Below are 21,677 nucleotides of genomic sequence, written 5' to 3'. Positions count from 1 at the left end.
AAGTAGAGAAGGAAGCAGGAAAAGGAGAAGCTAAGGGGACTTTCAGGAAAGGGAAAGAGGAAATAGTGGGGGAGGAGGAAATAAGATGCCTCCCACAAGTCTTTGCAGGTTCCCACTTTTTAATATAAATTCTGATGGATGTGGTAAGCTGCTAATGACCAGTATCATATGGGAATTATGAATACCCAGGCTTGCACACAGTGTAGATAATATTCAGTAATAAATAAACCTATTGTAATTACTCTGGTGTGGCATATAGAGCGTATCACAACATGCTGATTTTAAGCTTCATCTCGTGGGTGAAATGCTTATTACAGTGTCTGGTGTTTTAGGTATGCAAAGATTTTATTGGACTTTAGGATCTAAACGCGATTGCTTAGTCTTGTGTGGGAGTTCTTTGCAACTAAGTAATGTGCAGCTTGTGCCAGTTGGAGAATATGACAGTGAGGCTTGGATTAATGGAGTAACCTTAGAACAAATGAGATGTGAATTGGGATTCTTGTGCAGGAGATCTGCAGTGGGAGGCCTCTACCTGTCTCCTAACACCTGCAAATGTGCCTCTCCTGAGAAAGCCATCACCACTGATAGTTTGGCCCCACTGGCTGTATGCTCCTTTCTGCCATTGCTGTTCACCACCACAGGTCATCTTTGCCTTATTTGTGATTGTGAGGATTGGCAGCAGGAGACTGGTGGGTGACAAGGTGGCTGCTGCATAGGTGGACAGACTTGCATTCAACCTTTTCCTTTGTCTAGTGCCCACTTGAGGTCCGTTGCTCGCTGGACCCACACTTTCCTGTTGCAAATCTATGCACCAGCAGTCTCCAAGTTGAATTCAAGAAGCATTGGAGTCCCCGCCCCTTGAAACACTGCTTTGTAATTGGCTGTAGTGCTTACTGTGAGAGAAAAGTCCATTACGCCCCCCCGAAACCCAATTGCTGTGTTAAAAAGCATTTAATAAACAAACCGGAGCTCTCTAAAAGGAATGGGGGGGGGGACCCAAGCCTTGTTTTAAAAATCCTTTCTTCTGTTCAGAAACAACTCCAAGGAAGCAGGCAGCATTTGAATCCCTGCCCCTTGATACGCTATTCTGTAATTGGCTGTAGTGCTTTCTGTGAGAGAAACGTCACTCCCCCAAGCTTCCTTGTCCCACACTTTGCCTTATGCATGGTGATTTCACACGGGCTGATCTCAGGGAAAATCGAAGAATCGGGTTATTAGAGGAACAGAAAGTCCCAGGATTTGTGAGGGCTGGCCATGAGGTCATCTCTAAAGGACGGGAAACTCATGCATAACTCTAAGGAACAACCGAGACAGACTAAAGGGTGAACATGAGTGAAAGTACCCATGCATAAATAGCCAAGGTCAATTAATGATGGTAGTGATGTGGGAATTTCCCACTGTATCTAATGTGTAGTGGGCTGCCCTGGTTCTGAACCTCATCAGGTTCCTGATTATGCCATCTACTGTTGCCACATTACGAGCAAGTGACTGATATACACAGCAATATGTGGACTTGCAGCATGATTATTTGAACAGCCTCACTTATCAGTCCTACCCAGATTAGTGGAGATTTAATTTCAAAATACACCAGGAACAGGTGGTGTTAACAACTCCCAAAGCAGACATGAAACCAAGTGGCATACTCAATTAACTAGAGATGAATTTATTCTGGTAAAATATTCTTGCCCTTTGGTGGCTGTAAATGTGTTTGATTAACTGTAATAGTAGCATTGCGTAGGAATTAACTTCACATGATAGAAGTAGGGGGAGGGAAGGCAGCATGGTATAGCCCAATCTCAGAATCTAAGCAGAGTCAGTGCTTAGAAGGGAGACCACCAAGGAAGGCTCTATAGAGGAAGGCAATGGCAAACCACCTCTGCTTCTCACTTACCTTGAAAGCCCCTTGCTGTGGTCGCCATAAGTCAGCTGTGACTTGACAGCACTTTACACCCAACAGAAGCAGGAATAATATGAATGGGTACTTATCCATTTATAGAATGCAGATATTTATTAGAATGAAGTGATGGAGCTCAGGGCTGTATTTCTCAAGCACACTAAACTTGAAATAAGTTCCACTGAAATTGTATATATGTTATGGCTAAATGCTTGTCTCGAGGCTCCTCTCTCAGATCTAGGGTTGTAAAAATAGGATGCCCAGTGGTTAGTAAAAGGCACTTTATATCTGCTGATGGGTATCTGACTGCACACGTTCCTGAGATTAGTTATCCCTAAAATTAAAAGCAGGATCTGACTCTTAAGTGGGAATTGATAGACATCTTAAACTAAATTTTGAATGAAAAGACATTCAACATCATGAAATGATGAATGCTATAGCTCTTTGCCAAATTTTACATTGCAGGAACAGATAAAGGCAAGATATTCTTCTGTTATAAAATGGCAAAGTGTGCATGTATAACCATAATTTATTTTAAAGGGTCGGTTTTAAAGGTTGAAACAAAAAAAAAAAGACGTGCAAGCATTTTACAGCAACTGTTACATTTGGATGTTGACCAAATAATATAAAAATACTAGTTAACAAGTTTCATGAGTTCATTGCATTGGGTTTCAAATATGGTATGCTTTATAATGTGTGTAGTCAATACCTGTGCCTGTGTTGTTCTTAAAGTTTTTCATTTGTAAAAGTGGAAGCATATGACGTAAATAAAGTTCCCGTTGCTGCGTCAGCGTAATGTGTATTCAAGTTTATGTTTTTGTACTGCTGGATAAGGGTGAAACGGTGGCCTGCTATATGGCTGTTTGGCAAGTGTTTTTTCACGGCACCTTGGAAGGTGAGAGGAAATGGATACATCGCTGATATAGGAGTCCCGTGTAGCCAAATAACCTAGCTTAAATTTGAGAAGCAGAGTTCGGCATTTGCTTGCAGCGTCCAAATCACTACGTAATTTACTGTGATGTGCTGCCCAAATTCGATATAATTGGCTTGATAATAAGTTGAAATCCTGGGAGGAGTTTGAAACCCACCTGAGACTTGTACAAAGCCTTTCTCTCCAGGATGGTTTATTCCCCCCCCCCCATCTGTTCTCTACATTCCTTCCCATTTGGAGCATTTTCAGTCATCATCGGGGTGGTGATCAAGGATTTCTCCCTTTGGGTTAATTTACAAAGTAATATTTTTTTCCTCATGCCCAGGGTGTCCCGTGAGTATGTAGAGACCAGTGATGTGGTTTTTCCAAATCAGTATAAATTAGATGGTTTTCTGGTGCTTTAAATACATTGTGAACTGATTTGGAATGCTTGCTTGACTAAATATATAAAAGAATGAAAGCTATAAGTTCTCCACTTTAATTTGGTGTGCAGTGTAAATATCTTAGTTTTGCTAATATTGTTTGCAGTAAAATATTTGAATCAGAGAAAAATTAAATTAAGCACTTTAATATGATTTAAATGTTAACTTCCACATAAAGTTTTGAATATATTTTTGAGTATTTGAAAAAGTGTAAAGACTATACATAACAGCATGCACTTATGATAAGTTAAAAATTTAAGGACAAAGAATGAAGCACTGAAAACTGTCCTCAGTCTAATTTTAACACACTTTTAAAACTACGCATGATTGCTACTGTTGTGCATTCATCTACTTCAATAGAGTTTCCGTCACACTGATGGCATTGGGGCACCTTCAGTTCACTGCCACGGTAGAAGCACTGGCTCTTAGGGTTGCCAGCTCCATGTTGGGCAATACCTGGAGATTTGGAGAGTCCACCTTCCAAAGCGGCCATTTTCTCCAGGGTAACTGATCTCTGTTGCCTGGAGATCCGTTGTAATAGTGGGAGATCTCCAGCCACCACCTGGAAGTTGGCAACATTACTGGCACTACTTGTTAGCTGTAGTTCAGAGCAGTGCAAATCTGATTCAGAACTGTTTGAACCAAATTATCTCTTGGTAACAGATGGTTCCGCCAAGAAGTCATTCTCTTGACTGGTTGGACTTGTGGTTGATCTTCCAGCAGCAAAGGGCAGTTCTTTCTCCCCCCTCCCGCCCCAGCATTATGACTGTGTCAGAATAGCCAAAAGCATTAATAATGTGACAGACTTTATGCAAACATCTACACCCTCTCCAGCTCAGCAAAATCAATTAATCACTGCTCTGTGTACAAAAAGTGAAAACAAGATTAATCGCAGGTACAGTTTTGCTTTCACTTGTAGTCAGAAATGGAATAAGAATTTTGGTTTTGGTTTTGATTTGAGTTTCACCATAGATGGATTGGGCCTTTAATTTAAAAAGTTCCTGGGGGGCAGCTTGGCTTCTGTGCTGCTGCTGGCCAGGTTCAACCCAAGCAACCCCTGGAGAGCCTCTGTTGGCCCTGTCTGTTGCCCATTGTTGGTTGGGGCTCCTAGGCCAAGGGTCCCTAGCATGGTGCTTGTGGGTGCTATGGCGCCTTCAGACACCTTTCTTGGCGCCCTCCAAGTAATTTTAGAAAGTGGGCAGGGCTTTTGCCCAGCAGGACGTCTTGCTGGTCATTGGAGATCCGAATGACTGTGCACATTTTTAAAAACATTGCTTCAGCAATCACATCAATCTTCACTGTGTGATTGAAGGTAAGCTGTGTGTATGCAAGAAAATATTTTTAAACAAGATGTTCATTTTAAAAGGCATCCTGTTAAAGCTTCTGCCTGAAATGTTGAAGTGTTACTAATAGAGTTATGCATAACCTCACTCCCTGACATTTTGTGGTTGGCTCCGCCTCTCGTGGCATCCATTTTGTGGTAGCACCCACCACCCTGTGTCAGAATTCCACAGTCTCCTAAAGGTTGGGGGCTTCTGACCTAGGCTGTTTCAGCAGCCCAGTCTACCATTGACTTGCAAGTGAATGTACCGTATACATTGATTTTTGGATTCAATTATTGCGTGCTACACACCTCTGCTTCCCATTTCCAAATCAATAGGGCCGTGTGTGTCTCACACTCTGTCACACTTCATTGGGATAATCCATGAAAAATACTGCCTATGACTTGGAACCGCCCAGTTTGCCCGATATTGTATTGGTAGCCATTTATTATTCAGCATTTTTGCATACGGCTTATTAGTATTTTCAGAAGTTGAAAATTTTCCTTGGAAAAATAAAGCCATGGAAATATTTCTATCCTGGACCAGCAGTAGAGACTCTTACTTTGTCTGTGTATAACCTGGTTTTACTCTTTCATAATCCGTAGGTGGGCAAGCCACTTAATATTAGATCGACAAGCTTGGGGATCCACAAGGGATTGTGGGAGGGGGAATGGTCTGGAAATCATTCTCCCCTTACAGGATTCATTAAGCTCTCAAGGTTAAGCAGAATAATCCTTTTTCTCCTTTAACTGATACTTCGGTACTTTCAACATTTCCTCCTGTCTAGAGCACATATAATCATCAGGCTTTTTAAAAGGGTCTTCTCTCTTTCCCCCTCTCTTTTGATTAATTTCCAAAGTCATATTTTTTGGCAGGTCTGAGGAGTTTCTCAGGTATGGAGAGACCCCTGTAATGTCTGTGACTGGTCATGTTGTACAGTTTTCATTATCCATATAAAGGACAGCCAGTTTAATACTGGATATAGTGATGACTGGCTTACAACTATACCTTTAACTGAAAACCTCTCTCTTCTCCCCCTTCCCCCTTTCTACAGTGAAGCCAGTACATAATTTGGAAAGCATAATTTGGACGCAAATGAAAGTGTTCTGTACAACTTCTCTTTCAGAATGTCAGGTTTTTCTGTCACATAAAAGCTTAGAGGCATCCTGAATGCTAAAAGCATTTGAGTGTTCTGTACATGGGCATATTGTTTCAAACATATCATGGAATGGGGGGAGGCTCTTAACGGAGACACGTAGCCTCCTACAGATGGCACATCTACTGATAACATAATGCTCGTAGAGGGGGAGCAAGAGCATGCATGCTGGCCTCAGTATACGTGCATTCTCCAGAATTTGAATATGGCATTGACGCATGTACAAACTGCAGAGATAAGCACTCTCCTTATGATCAGGAATGGTGTTTTTCTAGCATTTCTGGTCACGGGGGCAGAGTGCCTGATCACACTTTATGCTGGTGTTCCCTGAGGGGAACACATACTTTGTGATGCATGCTTCCGTACACAACATATGTGCATCTAAAGGAGCCACAGCTTGTTTCTTGAGCTTCTGCATGTTTGACAACGTTATTTCCTCTTCCCACTGCCTGTTGCTTAGCAGTTATGGTGGTATCCTAGAAATCTTGAAATAGGTAGAAGTGTTTCAGGGTTGCATGTCTTGTAAAGTCTACACTGTATGGCAATTGAAGTTTTTGATTTTTTTAAGGGTTGCATACTGTGATGACTTCATGAGCTATGCTCCAAAGCTGAAAAGATGCAGCATGGTATAGTGGTTTGGAGCGGTGGACTCTGATCTGGAGAACTGGATTTGTTTCCCCACTCCTACACATGAAGCCAGCTGGGTGACCTTGGGCCAGTCACGCTCTCTCAGCCGCACCTACCTCACAGGGTGTCTGTTGTGGGGAGGGGAAGGGGATTGTAAGCCAGTTTGATTCTTGCTTAAGTGGTAGAGAAAGCATATAAAAACCAACTTCTTCTTCCTCTTCCGCTTCTTCCTTCTCCTCACCAGTAGAAAAAATTGAGATTGAATTATGTATATGTCATTAGCAGAGTTTTTAAAAATAGATGAGAAATATGTATATTCATATCTTATACGTAAATATATGTATGTATGTTTTAGGTTGTCGATGTATGATTCCACTTACCTTATCGCCCAAGAACTTGCTGAAAAAATTCAAGAACGCAACAGATGTCAGAGGAATGGTGAAAGTACAACTAAGGTACTTAAGCATATCTTCTCCCTTTCCTTACATTCTGTCATCTTTAAGATTAGGCAAGAGCATCCCCTTGGCCTGTACCATTTGGTTTCTAGATTTGATCAGCTAAGGGACACAGAAGAGGCATTCTAGAGTGGCAACTGTGAGGCTCCTGTATCTTAGAGATGATCAAAAGCTGAGTGTTTTTGAAATGGTCCAGGACATTGAGATTTTAGTGCTTAGAGTTGTACAGGAATAAGTGAATTTCAGCCTTTTATGTGATTTGGTTATTTTGTGGTGTTAAAATAACAAAAGCTGAAAAAATTGTTTTGCTTCATGTGGATGGAGAGGCGTAAGAATTGAAATGAATATTTTGGAAAACAGGGTGACTGGCATCATGGTTTGAGAGCAATTGTTCTGGGATAAAGAGTTCAGTTGCTTTTTTGACACCCCTTGCTTTCTTGTTAGAGAGGCAATATGCTGGATTGACTCAAAAGTTATTATTGTCTGTCTAAAATATGTTTTCATGGGTGTGTGGAAGGTGTAATTGAAGTGCAAATGATTATACTTGAAGCCAGAATTAAAAAAAAAATACTGTAGACTCTTAAGAGCCACTGACTTGCTGGGGTTTTTTTGGTTGTTTGTTTTGTTCTATTTTAAATCAACTTCCCAGACTCCCCAAGCCAGGTTTGTTTGTTTCCAGAGCTGACAGCTGGGTACCTGGGATTTCTTTATTAGTGGGTTGTGTCCTAGCTTATAATTGGAAAGAAGTGTCTCCTGATGTAAGGGACGACTTCTCTCTCTGAGACTGCGGACGCAACACTTTTAAAAATAGCTTTGATGGAAGAAACTGTTTGCTGCAGTTCTGTTTACTTGCAGCCCTGGTCATGTTTGGGGCTGTACCATTGCAATGGCAAGAGGCAGCAGCACCAGCGCACAATCTCGGCTGGGGCAGGGAGGGCACAGCTTCTAAATTCTGCAATGTTACAGCCATGAAATGGAGAACTTGAGCTTTGGCTGCCAGGGTCCCGCTCAGTTCAAAACCACCTTTTGTAACTCCGATCGGAATAGTTTTCAGACTGTATGTCAGACTGTAAAACCCTGTATGCTTTCGCTTCCCTTATTGCCAGGGAAACTGAGAAGGCAAGGTTAGAAGCCCTCCGGACTTAGTACTGCTTTGTATTTTCCCGGCAGTTAAGTTTGGGGTGGATCCCCTCTCAGAAACACACAGAGCGAGGGATCGGTGGATGTCCTTCAGCCACCTGTCCACGCATGCCTTGAGATATCCAGTTGGGGCAGATATCCTGAGGCACACATGCAAGTGTATAAGGATGTGTGCCTACCATTTACATGCTTGCTCCGGGAAACACTGGTAAACACGCATACCGCAACGATCCTGGCTGTGCGACGTGTAAGGCTGCTTTCTGACCCAGACATCTGGAATTGGGACTGCTGGCTTCGCATCCACTGCTTTGTTGCATGTATCCCAGTTCTTTTGCCAATGTGCTGTTCCTGATTAGGTTAATGATTTCTCAAGCGTCTTCTTGCCTCTCTCGATCTCCCCGAGAGCGTCCGGTACTTTGAGTGCCTGATCGTGTAAAAAAGGAAGCTGGAACTAGCATGAGGTGCTTGTGTTGTATCAGAAGCACCTACCGGTAATACTCCCCCACACTCCTCCCCCTACTGTACGGGTTGTGGTCTTGTATTATGAAACACATTGCTCAGATGATGAATGATTCTATGAAGAAAAATTTTCCATGTCTTGCACGTTAGCACACTTGAAGGCATTTGCCCAGCATGCAAGTGGGAAGCGAGCGTTTGAGTCCAGTGTAAACAGGTTTCCAACAATGGCAGTATTTATTGCCATAACAACTCATGTTATGGGCTGATGTTTTTTAAAAAAGTAGATCTGTCATGTTGTCGGTGGCCGGGAAGAGTTTTATTGGAGAAAAATGCCCTTCCTCCATATGGGCCAAGTAGGGAAAATGTGAGCATTTGTCTTGTTTTTGTGGTATTAATCACACTTTTGTGCACTTGGGTGTTCATACGACAAGAAAAGTGGCTGATTCTCTTTCCATTAGAATTTGGGACTGAGGGGTTGAGTGTAATCTGTTATTCCTCATTATTCTTTTAAATCGAATGTGTACATAACACAGACTTCTCGTTTGTACTGTTGAGCTACAGGATGCAGAACGGGAACAGGAGCAATTGGTTCAGAAGGAGTTGTAGCCTGGAAAAGGTCTTATGGGTGGGATTGCGATGCCAGCATATTAACTGGGCTGTCAGTTTTATGCATCCTTTGCACAATTTGCTGGTCTTTGGCTTGCTGTGTATGAAACCTTGACCCAAAATCAGGAAATGTACAAATTATTTAGTACCAGGTTCCTCACAAGCCAAGCTTAAAGCATGGCATGGGCAAAGTTAAGCCCCTTGCGATTGGGTTCAGATTCCAAGACAAACCGCTTTCTATGCCGGGGCGCATGGCCTGGCTATTTGGGACCTGAAAAGGTGCCGCAATATCATTACAAGTCTTTGATTAGACTTGATTAGGTTTGTTGCTGCATGCAAAATGGAAAATGTTATCTGAGCGGCCTTTTCCAAACCCTTGGGTTACAACTGGCTTCCTTTTCCAATCATACTTTGCTTAAGAACGTTCCTCCATATGGGCCAAGTAGGGAAAATGTTTAGGACAGAGGTGTCAAACATAAGCCCTGGGGGCTGGATTCGGCCCCTTGAGAGCTCTTATCCGGCCTGCGAGCTAGCCAAGGTAGCCCCCCCGCCCCCCAATCTGGGCTGGCGAGGCATGGCCTGACCCAACCAAGTGACATTTATGTCATATCCGGCCCTCGTATTAATTTGAGTTCAACACCCCTGGTTTAGGACATTTTGTTGCCAGAATGGCAGGAGTTGTATGAGAAATCAGCAGGCAATTGCCAATTTACAGACAAAGCATTTCCTGTGAGAAAATATACTGTCTACCTGTTTTTTTGGCTGGTTGTCTTGTAATTCTGATAAAATGTGCTCACTTGTTTGTCTTCTGCTCTGTCTCCCTTAGCTCAGTGTCTCCATTAGGTCACTACTGCAGAATCTCAAAGAAAAGACCGATCGTCTGAAGGACCTGTTGTTTCGCTCCGTGTCAACACGTCAGATGTATCCCTGTAAACTGTTTTCTTGCAGGCCTTCCTGGTGTTGCAGGATTGACTGCAACATTCTGTGTTAGGAAAGCAACTGGACCCTTTTTCTTCCTTTTAAGATTCCCAACAGTCAAAGTACTCTATCTCTGTCTGTCTATCTAGCTATCTATTTTATCTATCTAATCTAATCTAATCTATCTCTGCTCGTACAGCTATAGCCTTTAGCAGAAAATAAAGGAATTAAAATGCCTTACTTAGTGTTATTCTTTTGGTATTTAATTATTGCCCCTATACATTTTGCCACTGACAGAATCATTTGTATCTTATAGTAGCCACATCACCTGCACCTTTGTGCTGCCAGATGCCTCATAGGACCAAAGTACTTGTAATTTTAATTTTATTTCATGTGCTAAGTTTGTACATGCAAGTGCTACACTGAAGCACCATTAACTAAATGTGCTGGTGCAACTGTTAGGTACAAATGGGTTAGTGCAGGGGTGTCAAACATAAGGCCTGGGGGCTGGATCCAGCCCCTTGAGAGCTCTTATCTGGCCCGCGAGCCAGCTGAGGCCCGCTGAAGGCTGGCCAGGCAGCCTCCCCCTCCAGTCCCAAAGTGTCAGTGATTAAAGACTGTTAAATAAAATGAAAAAAAAAATCACGAATTGGCTTTGCCTGTGTCTTCTATAAAGTCGGTGTCTCTGGTACCTGACATTAAATTTTATGGTACACATGGCCCGGCCCAGCCAAGTGACATTTATGTCATATCTTGTCCTCGTAATAAATGAGTTTGACACCTCTAGGCTAATGCAAAACCAGCTAGGTCCCATTTTACACATACAGCCCCCAAAGCGGGTATTGGCTTAGAAGATGTGCCCAGGTAACTGTTTTATGCAGACATGCATAGGGCAGTCTCAGTTAAGAACCGAAGGGTAGTTATGACTTTTGCCATTGTGCTGCCTGTTCTATAATTTGTCTTAGGATAGGTATGTATGTTTATAAAATGAGGCAGGAATTGTGAGTATTTTTGCTTATGTCTCCTAAATCTGGCATGGTATCTGCCATGCCGACAGGGGTTCTTCCTGATTATAGCACTCCTAGTTGACTTGATTGCGTATTTTAATGCAGAGAGTGTAAATTATAGACATTTCCCCATTTACTTCCGAGAATCAACCTTAACCCAGTTCTTGTAGAACACAACACGAAGGAGATAGACGGCAGAATTTATTGGATGATCTTCTCACACGACACGGACGACTTCAGGCATCTTTCAGAAATGAAAACACAGAACCAGATGTGATAAGGTATGGTATTGTCACTTTTAAATAAGCAGTGTGGGAGAGTAGCTGCGTCGTCAAAACATCTCTGAAGCACTTCTGTGCATAGAATCCTACTGTTCAAATTTACAGTGCCTTTCGTGTGATCAATTTCACTGTTCATGACTTGTTTTCATGTTTCTGTAAGCATCTTGGCTAGATCAGTGTTGCACACTGCTGAGAATTCTAGGAGAATCTTCATGGCTTTATAACGTATTTTACTACATTATTGTAGCTGTGCAGCCACTGGTACTTCTTACACTGCAGGCCTGCCAGATTGTGTACAGTGACAGTAAGAAAAAACTCAAAGGGTTACGTTAAAGCCAGTCATAATGAAAGGCCTAGAATAAATACCATCTGAATTCTTCAGAGCCAGTGTGGTATAGTGTTTAGACTGTAAGACTAAAACTGTATGTGTTAAGTGCCATTAAGTCACTTCCAACTCATGGTGACCCTATCAATTAATGTCCTACAAAACGTCCTACTGTTAACAGGCTTGCTCAGGTTTTGCAAATTGAGGGCCGTGGCTTCCTTTAATGAGTCAATCCATCTCATGTTGGGTCTTCCTCTTTTCCTGCGGCCTTCAACTTTTCCTAGCATGATTGTCTTTTCCAGTGACTCTTGTCTTCTCATAATGTGACCAAAGTATGATAGCCTCAGTTTAGTCATTTTAGCTTCTAGGGGAGAGTTCAGGCTTGGACTAAAACTAGTGACGTTGTACTTGTAACGTTCTGTCAACCTAACCTGCCTTGCGGGGTAATTTGGATGAGGAAGAAGTTAGCAGAGCTGGGTCAGAGATGGGCACAGGAACCATTTCGGGAGCAACCAAGAGACGAGTGGGAGAAGTATGTGTATTTAAAAGATAGAAACAGGTGCATATGGTTGGGTCTGGGCAACACAGTTTGTGTTCTTCAATCTTCTGTTAGGACATGAAAGAAGTGGTAACAAAAATCAGAAGGAACTAAGAAGTATCAGTTCAGAAGCTGCAGGTTGTGTTCGTTTTGAGATTCTGCATCGGTACTTTTCTTACATGGAGTTTCTTAGCAATCTAAATACAGGAATAATGGAAAACAGTGCCCTCAGAGGGCAGGGTGGACTGGCCATTAAAGTCACAGGGAAAATTGCCTGTGCTCTGCTGCCCTGGAGGGCTGCATCTCTCTGACCCCTCCCCACAGAGACCCCCTCATCCCCATTCTTCCTGCCTCCATAGGGTGTTTGGTGACAGTTCTCCCCAGCTCGTGCACCATCACTCAGCGCTGCAGGTTCTGCTTCAGCCAGTTGTGCTACCTGACTCCGGTAGCCATGGCTCATCATTAATGGTATGCCTAGGCAGCTTTAGGCACGCTGCTTAGACCAGGGATGATGAGCTGTGGCTACCAGAGCAGTAGGGGGCAGGCAGTGCAGCTGGCCAAAGCAGCAACTGCAGCTCTTGGCCACAGTGCCACTACCTAGCTGCAATGGGGCTGGGGCAGGTGCATGGCTGGCTTCAGAGGCTCCCATTCCTGGCTGGTCCTAGGGAAGCCAAGGGGAGAGGAGTTCTTGATCAGCTGGGGCAGGGCAGGATGGAGGAGAAGAGGCCCTCTTCCTATCTGTCGGCCTGGCAACAACTCTGGGAGGCTGGCGGCAGGGCCTGTTGCTAGGGCTGAAGTGCTTCTGGGGGAAGATGGGGCAGAAGCACTTTCTGCTCTGGCAGCTCTGAAGGCATGCCCGCGTCTCCTTTGACCAGTTGTGTCTCAGGCAATTGCCAGGGTGATAACTGCCAAGTGGAGGGCCTCCTTCCAGCTCTTCTGCCACTTTGAATGGGAGCGATGGCCTTCCCTTTGCCAGTTGGAAGTCCCTCCTGCCTTGGCCCCGGCAGGACGCCCATCAGGTGAGGCAGAAGGGTGCAAGAGCAGGGGGGGCATTGCAATGCCGTTCAGCAGGGCTGTTTTGGATTTCCAGTCCACCCCTGTTAGAGAGCTAATAGTAATAGAATGTTGGAAGGAATAGGGAGCAGATGTAGCAGTGGTCAGACAAATTGGTGCATGTGTTTGCATTACTGTTGCATGTTGTGGCAGTACAGGTTGAATATCCCTTATCCAGACATCCAATATCCGGACTGATCCGAAAACCAGACCTTTGGAGCCGGCAGGCAAGCATTACTCACAGGTCTTCCGCAACGCCATTGATGGTTCAATATACACAAAATATTAAAAATATTGTTTAAAATTACATTCAGGCTATGTATATAAAGTAGATATAAATCATAAATGAATTTTAAGTTTAGACTTGGGTCCCATCCCCAAGATATCACATTATGTATATGCAAAAATTCCAAAATATTCCAAAATACGGAAAGATCCGAAATATGGACAACTTCTGGTCACAAGCTGTCCGAATAAGGGATACTCAACCTGTATACTATTATTTATGCTAGATAGTTTAATCTACATTTTAACATTCTTGTCACCTGCCCTGAACTAAAAGAATCTGAAGCAACACACATTTTTATACTATGCTGTCTGTTTGGGTTTTTGCTAAGCAATGCTGTTCTTTAGTTGTCTATGTAGAACGTAGAAATAGTTAAACCATGTGTACAGAACTTAGATATTTTAATGAAAGAAAATATGTTTCCAGGAACAGAACTGCAGAAGAGCATCTAATCCATTAATTGTTTTATGGCCTTGTAATCCCCTGGGGAGCCTTGCAAATCCTTTTGACACCCCTGCGTCCTGGATTTTGCATTCAGCCTGTTTAACTGAGCGTGGAAAATCAGTCAGGCAATGGCTTCCATGTAGATGGATTATCTCAACTGAGATGCTGTTTAGTGCATGCACCCTGCAAGAACACAGACCCGAGTCTATTATGAAACGTTTCCTTGGGAAGCTGCTCCTCTTTGGGAGATTGTGAGGTTCTGCCACCAGAGGGAGCATCCATGGTCAGGCAGATACCTCTGTGGCTTAATCCACAGATGAAAAACCACACCTGAAGCAAGATTCCTTTAACTGAAAGTGCTTAAAACTGCCCTTCCTCCATTTGCTCCTGTGAACCAAAAGTAAGCTAAACACTAGGCCAGACACAAGGCAGGGAAAGTATGAGGGCTAGAGAATGGGAGGTGCTGGCATTCTCTGTTGAAAGGATGGTAGCTATGGCTTACTATTGGCCAATGAAGAATGGTTAATGCAGTAATTCTTTTATTTCAAAAATGCACACACAGTATACATCTATTTCAGCTTGTGTTTTGGTACCTACATCATATTCCTTTCCCTTCTGACTGTAATTGAGCAATGACCTCTCCCTATTTTTAAAAGGCATGTCAGATTCTGAACACCATGATTACATGTTCTGTAAGATAAATTAAACCTTGTTCACCTAAATCCAGTTATGGCTTTGCAGATTTCCATAATTCCTTCTTTGGAATAGGATGCTTGTGGGCCTAATATTTTTGTATGTACGGTGACAGTGTAGTTGTGCTGGTTTGTTTGGAATACGTGAACGGACAATTCCTCTCTCTCTCTCTCTCCCTGTATGCGGGTGCCACTTTTCTTTACCTAATCTATTGTGAACATACATCCCTCAGCCTCACAAGTCTTTTAAACCCTTCCCTATTGTCATCCCCTTCATTAACCTTCTTGCACCAGTGATCACATGTCTTATTGTCCTCATGGTGTGAAGAAAGTGTGAAGGCATTCTCAAAATTAATCTCTGTTTATGTTTGGTCACCATTTTTTGCTAAATTGACATCCTTTGAAATGTGCTTTAATGTTGAGTTCTCTTGATGTGGTACAGTGGTCTTAGTATTCCTAAGTCTTATGTTAAGTGACAACTTGATCCAGGATGCAGATTAGGGCATTGTTTTATATGGCCCCAAAGTAGTTCACGTTCCAGTATTGTCATCCTTAATTAGGATACAGACCTCAATATCAAAAAAGGCTATGCTGTTTATATTCTTTCTCGAACATGGTTATTTCTTTGAATCCAAAACATTTTTCTTCAGTAGCTTTTCAGTTAACCATGCATTTTTCAAGTGTCTTCCATTGCAATCCCCCCCCCCCCCCCCGCTGTAGAGGAATTCAGAATGCAGGATCTTGCGCACTGAATGTTAACTGCATAAGCAACATGGTCTTTTGGTTTCAAAACAGAGGTTCTGCAGAGTAGATGAGGCTTCAGTTGTGCACAACATATTTTTTCCTTGTACCCATGGTGCTAAATAAAGATTGTTCCTTTGCTGGACTCCTTTTTAGCAAATCTGTTAAATTGCCTAATGTGTAAGTTGCAGTACCTATGTGGGGCTATTTATTATCTGTTTTTGTTTAAAGGGTTTATTTTATTCTAAACAAATACTGACAGCAGATAGCAACAGTGGCCATTAATGCTATTCATGCGTCAAATAAAATGGTACTGAATACTGATTAGTCGTACCGTCCATATAAAAGAGCTCAATAGCTTGTCAGACCTCAGGCTAAGCTAAGCAATTGTTAAAAGTTCATTATCTGAGGCGGATGCACTGGAAGGCCTCCAAAGGTGGGGTCAGTTATATCACTAAGGGGACAAAGTTTCTACCTTGGTGGCAGTGAGTGAAAAGGTTAAAAATGTTTTTGTAAGTTCCCTCTGCTCTTACATCAAATGATGCACCTTCTTGCACCGGAGCACCGTCAGCTGACTGTAAAACTCTGACAGGTTTGTATGAGTGGAGACAGGTCCTCCAGGCATTTTGGATCCGAGCCTTTCAGAGGTCGCAGCCAGCATTTAAATGAATCTGGAAACAAATTGAAAGCCGATGTAGTTGATAAAGTACCAGTCATATAGGTTCATCATGGCAGATAGTGTTAAGCACCTGGATTTACATTTTGTAAGAGTAACCCAAAAAACACCTGGGCAGCCTGCCTTTGAACAAATCTTGTAAGCTTTGCTAAAGGCAAGAGGGCTATTGAATAGCTGGGCTTTCATAATGCTGTTATCCATTATGGTATCAAGCTGCCAGAAGCAGCAGTCAGAATAAATGTCACTACCTATGAAGAATGGAGAAATTTCTTACTTGCTGCCTCCTTGGAGAGCCAGTGAGGTGTAGTGGTTAAGAGCGGTGGACTATAATCTGGAGAACCGGGTTTGATTCCTCACTCCTCCACATGAGCAACGGACTCTAGTCTAGATATAAGTGCATAAAAACATTTAAACAACTCAACAAAACCCATAAACACACAAACGGAGAAGGCTTAATAACAGTGGGGGAACGCCAAACAAAAATGTCTTCATCCACTGATGGAAGAGAAAGATAGAGGCAGACAAAGGAATCCCCTTGGGGAAGGAGTTCCAGAGTTCCAGTGGAATGACTGAGAAGGCCCTTTGGGTTGCCAGCCCTCTAGCCTCAGATAGTGATGGCCCCTGAAGCAATGTAAGAACATAAGAAAGGCCCTGCTGGATCAGACCAAGGCCCATCAAGTCCAGCAGTCTGTTCACACAGTGGCCAACCAGGTGCCACCTAAATCCAGTTATGTCTCCAAAGATGATCAGATGATCCAAAGATGATCAGAGTTAGCAGAGTTCTTATAATGATTGCACCATGCTTTATTGCCACGGACTGCCCAAGGTTAGCATGGGAAGAGAAGTCCTTGAAGGAAGAGGACAACTTGTCCCCAAGCCCCCCTCCCCCCTTGGCAGACCTTCCTAGTGAGGCAGACTCTCCATTGCCTCCCCGAAGGGATCCTGAGCCAGCACCGGCACTGACCTCAAGCCTGGAATTACCAACATGGACCCCCCATGATAAAACCTGTCACAGTCTACGAAGCACCACATGAGCAGAAGAGGTGAAGGGCTAGGGCTGAAGCATGGACCAGGTACAGGAGTACACACCTAGTGGCCCACGGCCTCCCTTCTGCTAAGGAGACTGATAAGTTACCACAGGAGCTGGGGCCCAGTACTCCTTATGAGTAGAGGAGCTGATGCCGCATGTGAGGAGGAGCCTAATGTGGGACCCAGAGACCTGTAGGGAAACACCCCATATATGGTTTCAGCCAGCACAGGATCAACTTGTCTGTGACCCGACTGACAATCCTACCAGTTTCCTGACTTACTTAACTCTTGGAACCTACTATCTGGCCACGGACTGCTTTTGGACTGTGATTCTGGATCGTCCTGCTGGACCCCAGGCTTTGGACTGGAACCCTGGAGCCCTTGCTGGAGACCTGTTGTGGCCCAGGATGCGCCTCCCACTGGTTGAGCAGGACATTTATGGAACTGTTTTCCACTGAAGCCTCAGAGCTGGTCCTCAGCTGAATGTCGATGTGAGGCGCTCGGCTGGCTGCAGGAAGTATTGGTTTTAATGGGCTTAGACTGGGGACTGTGCAAGGGATCGCACTGTTAAGCCCTCATATTCATCTGTTTTAAATTTTCTTTCTGTGTGTGTATATATGCACATATTTTTGTGAGTAATATTTATAGTGCAAGTATGAGAGCACTGAATGTTTAAAATCCTTCTCCCTGGCTTCTGAGATGTGGCATTCTACAGCTTTTAATAATATGAGTCTGCACTTGAAAACAGCAGTCTGGACTTGAAAACGGGAAAAGCTGTCTTTGTGTGCATGTGTATAAATTCTTGTGCCCCTGCTTTTCAGAAAATTTAGTCTCGTCTCGTTTAATAATTTGTGCAGATTTATAATAGTGGTGCTCAAAACACTTCAGATATCATTACTGTCATTGGTATCCATTAGGGGGAAACTGTGATTAATCACACAGCCCAGTATTGTGTCACCTGGGTTTTGTTTAAAAATCGCCGTTGCTGCTTGAATGTTTGAAAGCTTGAAAGGCCTGTGTGGTCATAGTTTATGGTAAGATCTGGTTGACTAATCTGAACGGGGAAGTTTTATAAGGATTTCCCGTGAAACAATGCACTTGGAAAGATAAGCTGCTATTTGTTAAGCAGTGGCGCAACCCTTGATTATAACCCCCCAACATCTTTTATGTTTGGGCACATTGCTAAGTCTTTTAATTAGTTAAATCTGCTCCTATAATCAAAAGCTATCTGCACACTCCACTGTGCTGTGACGATTTCAAAGATTTAAGTGATTAACTTGGCAAAGGCAGGGGGTGGCTAATTGGATAAGCTTTCGTCTTCACACCACAGAGGAAGGCTGGAGGAAAGAGGGAAGCCGGAGGCTACGTTGGGTGAGAAGGTAGCTAGCAGACATGTCAGAAAGATTATCGGTATCAGTGGGTCACTTGTCACAACTATAATTAGAAGCTGGAATTAGTTAGTTGGAAGAACTTGCGCCACTACACATTTCTGGAAGTGACAAAGGTGCCGTTTCCTTTAAGATGGTGATGTTTTATGTCTTCGAAAGTTCAGAGAGCTGCAACTACAGATTCTAGAGCAGAGGATTTGGGCTAGAAAGGTGTTTCTTGAAAAGCCCTGTGTGACGTCCCCCTTCTCCACTCACACAAAGCGCCTACCACCCTCAGAAACCACTCTCTCTCTCAGGTGCTGGGTCACAAGCCAGTTAGGTGTCACATGTTGCTATCCTTCTCCTCTCTTTTAAAATATATAGAAAGCTTTGGCCATTTTGCCTCTCAGGTCCTCTCTCTCTCAGTTACAGAGACATCAGCAGACAGGGTCACCCAGCCCCCTTCAGTAACAGGCCCTCACTCACATAGAGTTATTGGGGTTGGGGCTCAAACGCTGTTCCATTCATATGCTGCCACCATTTATTCATATCCTATAATACATATATAAACCAAGATATTATCTTGTGTGAGTATGTGTGTTTCTTTCCCTGAGACACGCACCCTATAGGGTTAAACAAGACAAGAAGTTAACTTTCATTTATGGTTATTAACATAACACTGATGAAAGTGATGTAGAAGTTACAATGTTTCGCTTCCATCGACCTTTGGACTGTGGTCCTATTCCCGCAATTGGGATCCTTTGGTTAAAGGTAAAGGTAGTCAATCCCCTGTGCAAGCACCGGGTCATTACTGACCCATGGGGTGAGGTCAGATCATGATGTTGACTGGGCAGACTGCATGACGGCATTCCGCACACACTTTACTCCGGCTGTGCTTCCACTTTCATTGGTTCTTCCATTTGCCCAAGATCAATGGTTTTCAATGAGCCTTGCACAAATGGAGGTACTAGTGGCAGAGGAAGTGAGCCACCCTGAAGCCGGGGTGAAGTGCGTGCACAATGCAGTCATAGGGATATTATAATATTCATTTGAAGTTGACAGTATGAGTTCCTTCCATCTCATGTTGTCAACTCCCAAGAAATGTTATGTTGTGTTGTGCTATGTTGCGAGGGCCAGGGCTTTCTCGACCCTGGTCCCGGCCTGGTGGAATAGTCTTCCTAGTGACATCAGGGCTCTGCAAGACCTTAAGGAGTTCTGTGGGGCCTGTAAAATGGAACTATTCTGCCAGGCTTACAGTTGAGGGCAGCTGCAAGTTTATCCATCGTTGCTGGCCTCCCCATCTTCCCCACCACCACCACTCTTGGCATCCATGGGGTGTTGACCTGCCGAAATCTGGTTACAAGGTGGCATCTGGGTTGTTTTAAGGCCACTTTGTGTATGGTTTTAATATGATGTTTTAATTGATGTTTATGGTTTTATGTATTTTAGAGGTTGTTACCCGCCCCGAGCCCGGCCTTGGCTGGGAATGAGGGCGGGCTATAAATTTGAAACAAACACATATTTATGGGGTGGTTCTTGTAGGTTATCCGGGCTGTGTAACCGTGGTCTTGGAATTTTCTTTCCTGACGTTTCGCCAGCAACTGTGGCAGGCATCTTCAGAGTAATAACACTGAAGGACAGTGTCTCTCAGTGTCAAGTGTGTAGGAAGATATAGACAATGATTAGCACATTACTTTTGCAGGACAATGACTCAGCTCAAACCCAACCGCTTTCTGACTATATCTTCCTACACACTTGACACTGAGAGACACTGTCCTTCAGTGTTACTACTCTGAAGATGCCTGCCACAGTTGCTGGCGAAACGTCAGGAAAGAAAATTCCAAGACCACGGTTACACAGCCCGGATAACCTACAAGAACCAATGAACTCTGACCGTGAAAGCCTTCGACAATATTTATAGGGTGGTTTGCCATTGCCTTCCCCAGCCTATCTACACTTTACCCCCAGCAAGCTGGGTACTCATTTTACCCACCTCGGATGGACGAAAGGCTGAGTTGACCTTGAGCCGGCTACCTTTGGTTACAAATTGACTATTTTCAGTGGGCTTTAAGCAGCTCTTCTCCACAGTTTCCCACAGTCAGACATTCTCTTTTCCTTCTCAACTCTCTGGCTGCTGACTCCCAACTGCTGTTTTCCAGCTGTCAACTCACCAATATTCCATCACTTTTAGGGAGAGGCAGAACCTACCCTGTCCATCACACCTTGTTAGCAGTTTCTGTTTTCATTTTGAACATTTGTTATATTGATGCTGAGATATGACCCTTAGGAAAGTTTTACAAGTGATTTTTAAAACACTAAAGATGAGTATTTTTTTAACATTTCATTAGGTTAAGCCATTGGATATGTCCCGCTAAATATTTTTTCACGTTCACTCGTGACATGGTGTTTCTTTTGGCACAGTGTTTCAGTCAGATACCCTCAATCTTAGTCTTATTACACTGCTTATTAGATGTCTCATCCTGTTGGTTGCATTGACTCACATTATTTAATACACAGTGAGTCTCAGAAAGCCTGACTATAAATAACATAAATGAAATATAACAACCTGAATGTTATGCACTAATCTTTTTTTTTGTGTGTGTGAGCATTTTAAATGGAGAAGATTGTGTCTCAATGGAGGCTAAACGATGAAATGACCTTCAGGTTTTTTCTATCCCTGCAAGTCTGTGGTTCTTGAAAGCTGATCAACCGAATGGGGGAACCTTACATGAACACATGAAGCTGCTGTATACTGAATCAGACCCTTGGTCCATCAAAGTCAGTATTGTCTACTCAGACCGACAGTGGCTCTCCAGGGTCTCAGGTAGAGGTCTTTCACATCACCTACTTGCCTGGTCCCTTTAACTGGGGATGCTGGGGATTGAACCTGGGACCTTCTGCATGCCAAGCAGATGTTCTACCACTGAGCTATGGCCCTTCCCCAATATTGGCTTTAAAATACCAGTTAGGAGTGGCCTACCTTTAAGATGCCTGGTGATTGCCTGTGGAGAATTTCGTTCATTTTATTTACAAAGGGGCCCCAAATAGTTCAGATTTCAGAATAGAACTTTCAGAACTGTCGGTCAGTTCAAAAGACGAAGACCTGTGACATTAAACCCCGACTAATTCATTGTAACATGAAAAGTCACAGACAAGGGCCTGCCTCATCAGATGCATGATGTGCATAACTGAGATTGTTTCAGGTGAGTAGGCCTATTAGTCTGTAGTAGTACTAGAACAAAATTTGAGTCCTGTAGTACCTGAAAGACACAACAGAATTTCTCAGGGTATAAGTTTGTGTGAGTCAA

The 21,677-nt window shown here is 43.4% G+C and overlaps 1 protein-coding gene across 1 annotated transcript in view; it reads left to right on the top strand.

The window, feature by feature from the left end:
• The window catches only part of STX8 (syntaxin 8), a 116,611-nt gene that overhangs the window by 2,407 nt on the left and 92,527 nt on the right, over positions 1-21,677 (top strand). The window contains exons 2-4 of the mRNA XM_056854939.1: positions 6,708-6,807; positions 9,839-9,933; positions 11,108-11,218. Coding sequence (XP_056710917.1) covers positions 6,708-6,807; positions 9,839-9,933; positions 11,108-11,218 — 306 coding nt within the window. The remainder of the gene's footprint in view (positions 1-6,707; positions 6,808-9,838; positions 9,934-11,107; positions 11,219-21,677) is intronic.

The sequence above is a fragment of the Euleptes europaea genome, chromosome 1 (assembly GCF_029931775.1).
Source record: "Euleptes europaea isolate rEulEur1 chromosome 1, rEulEur1.hap1, whole genome shotgun sequence".
NCBI classification, from domain to species: domain Eukaryota; kingdom Metazoa; phylum Chordata; class Lepidosauria; order Squamata; family Sphaerodactylidae; genus Euleptes; species Euleptes europaea.
Note: the sequence above shows the minus strand (reverse complement) of the source record. Positions and strands in the feature narration are given on the sequence as shown.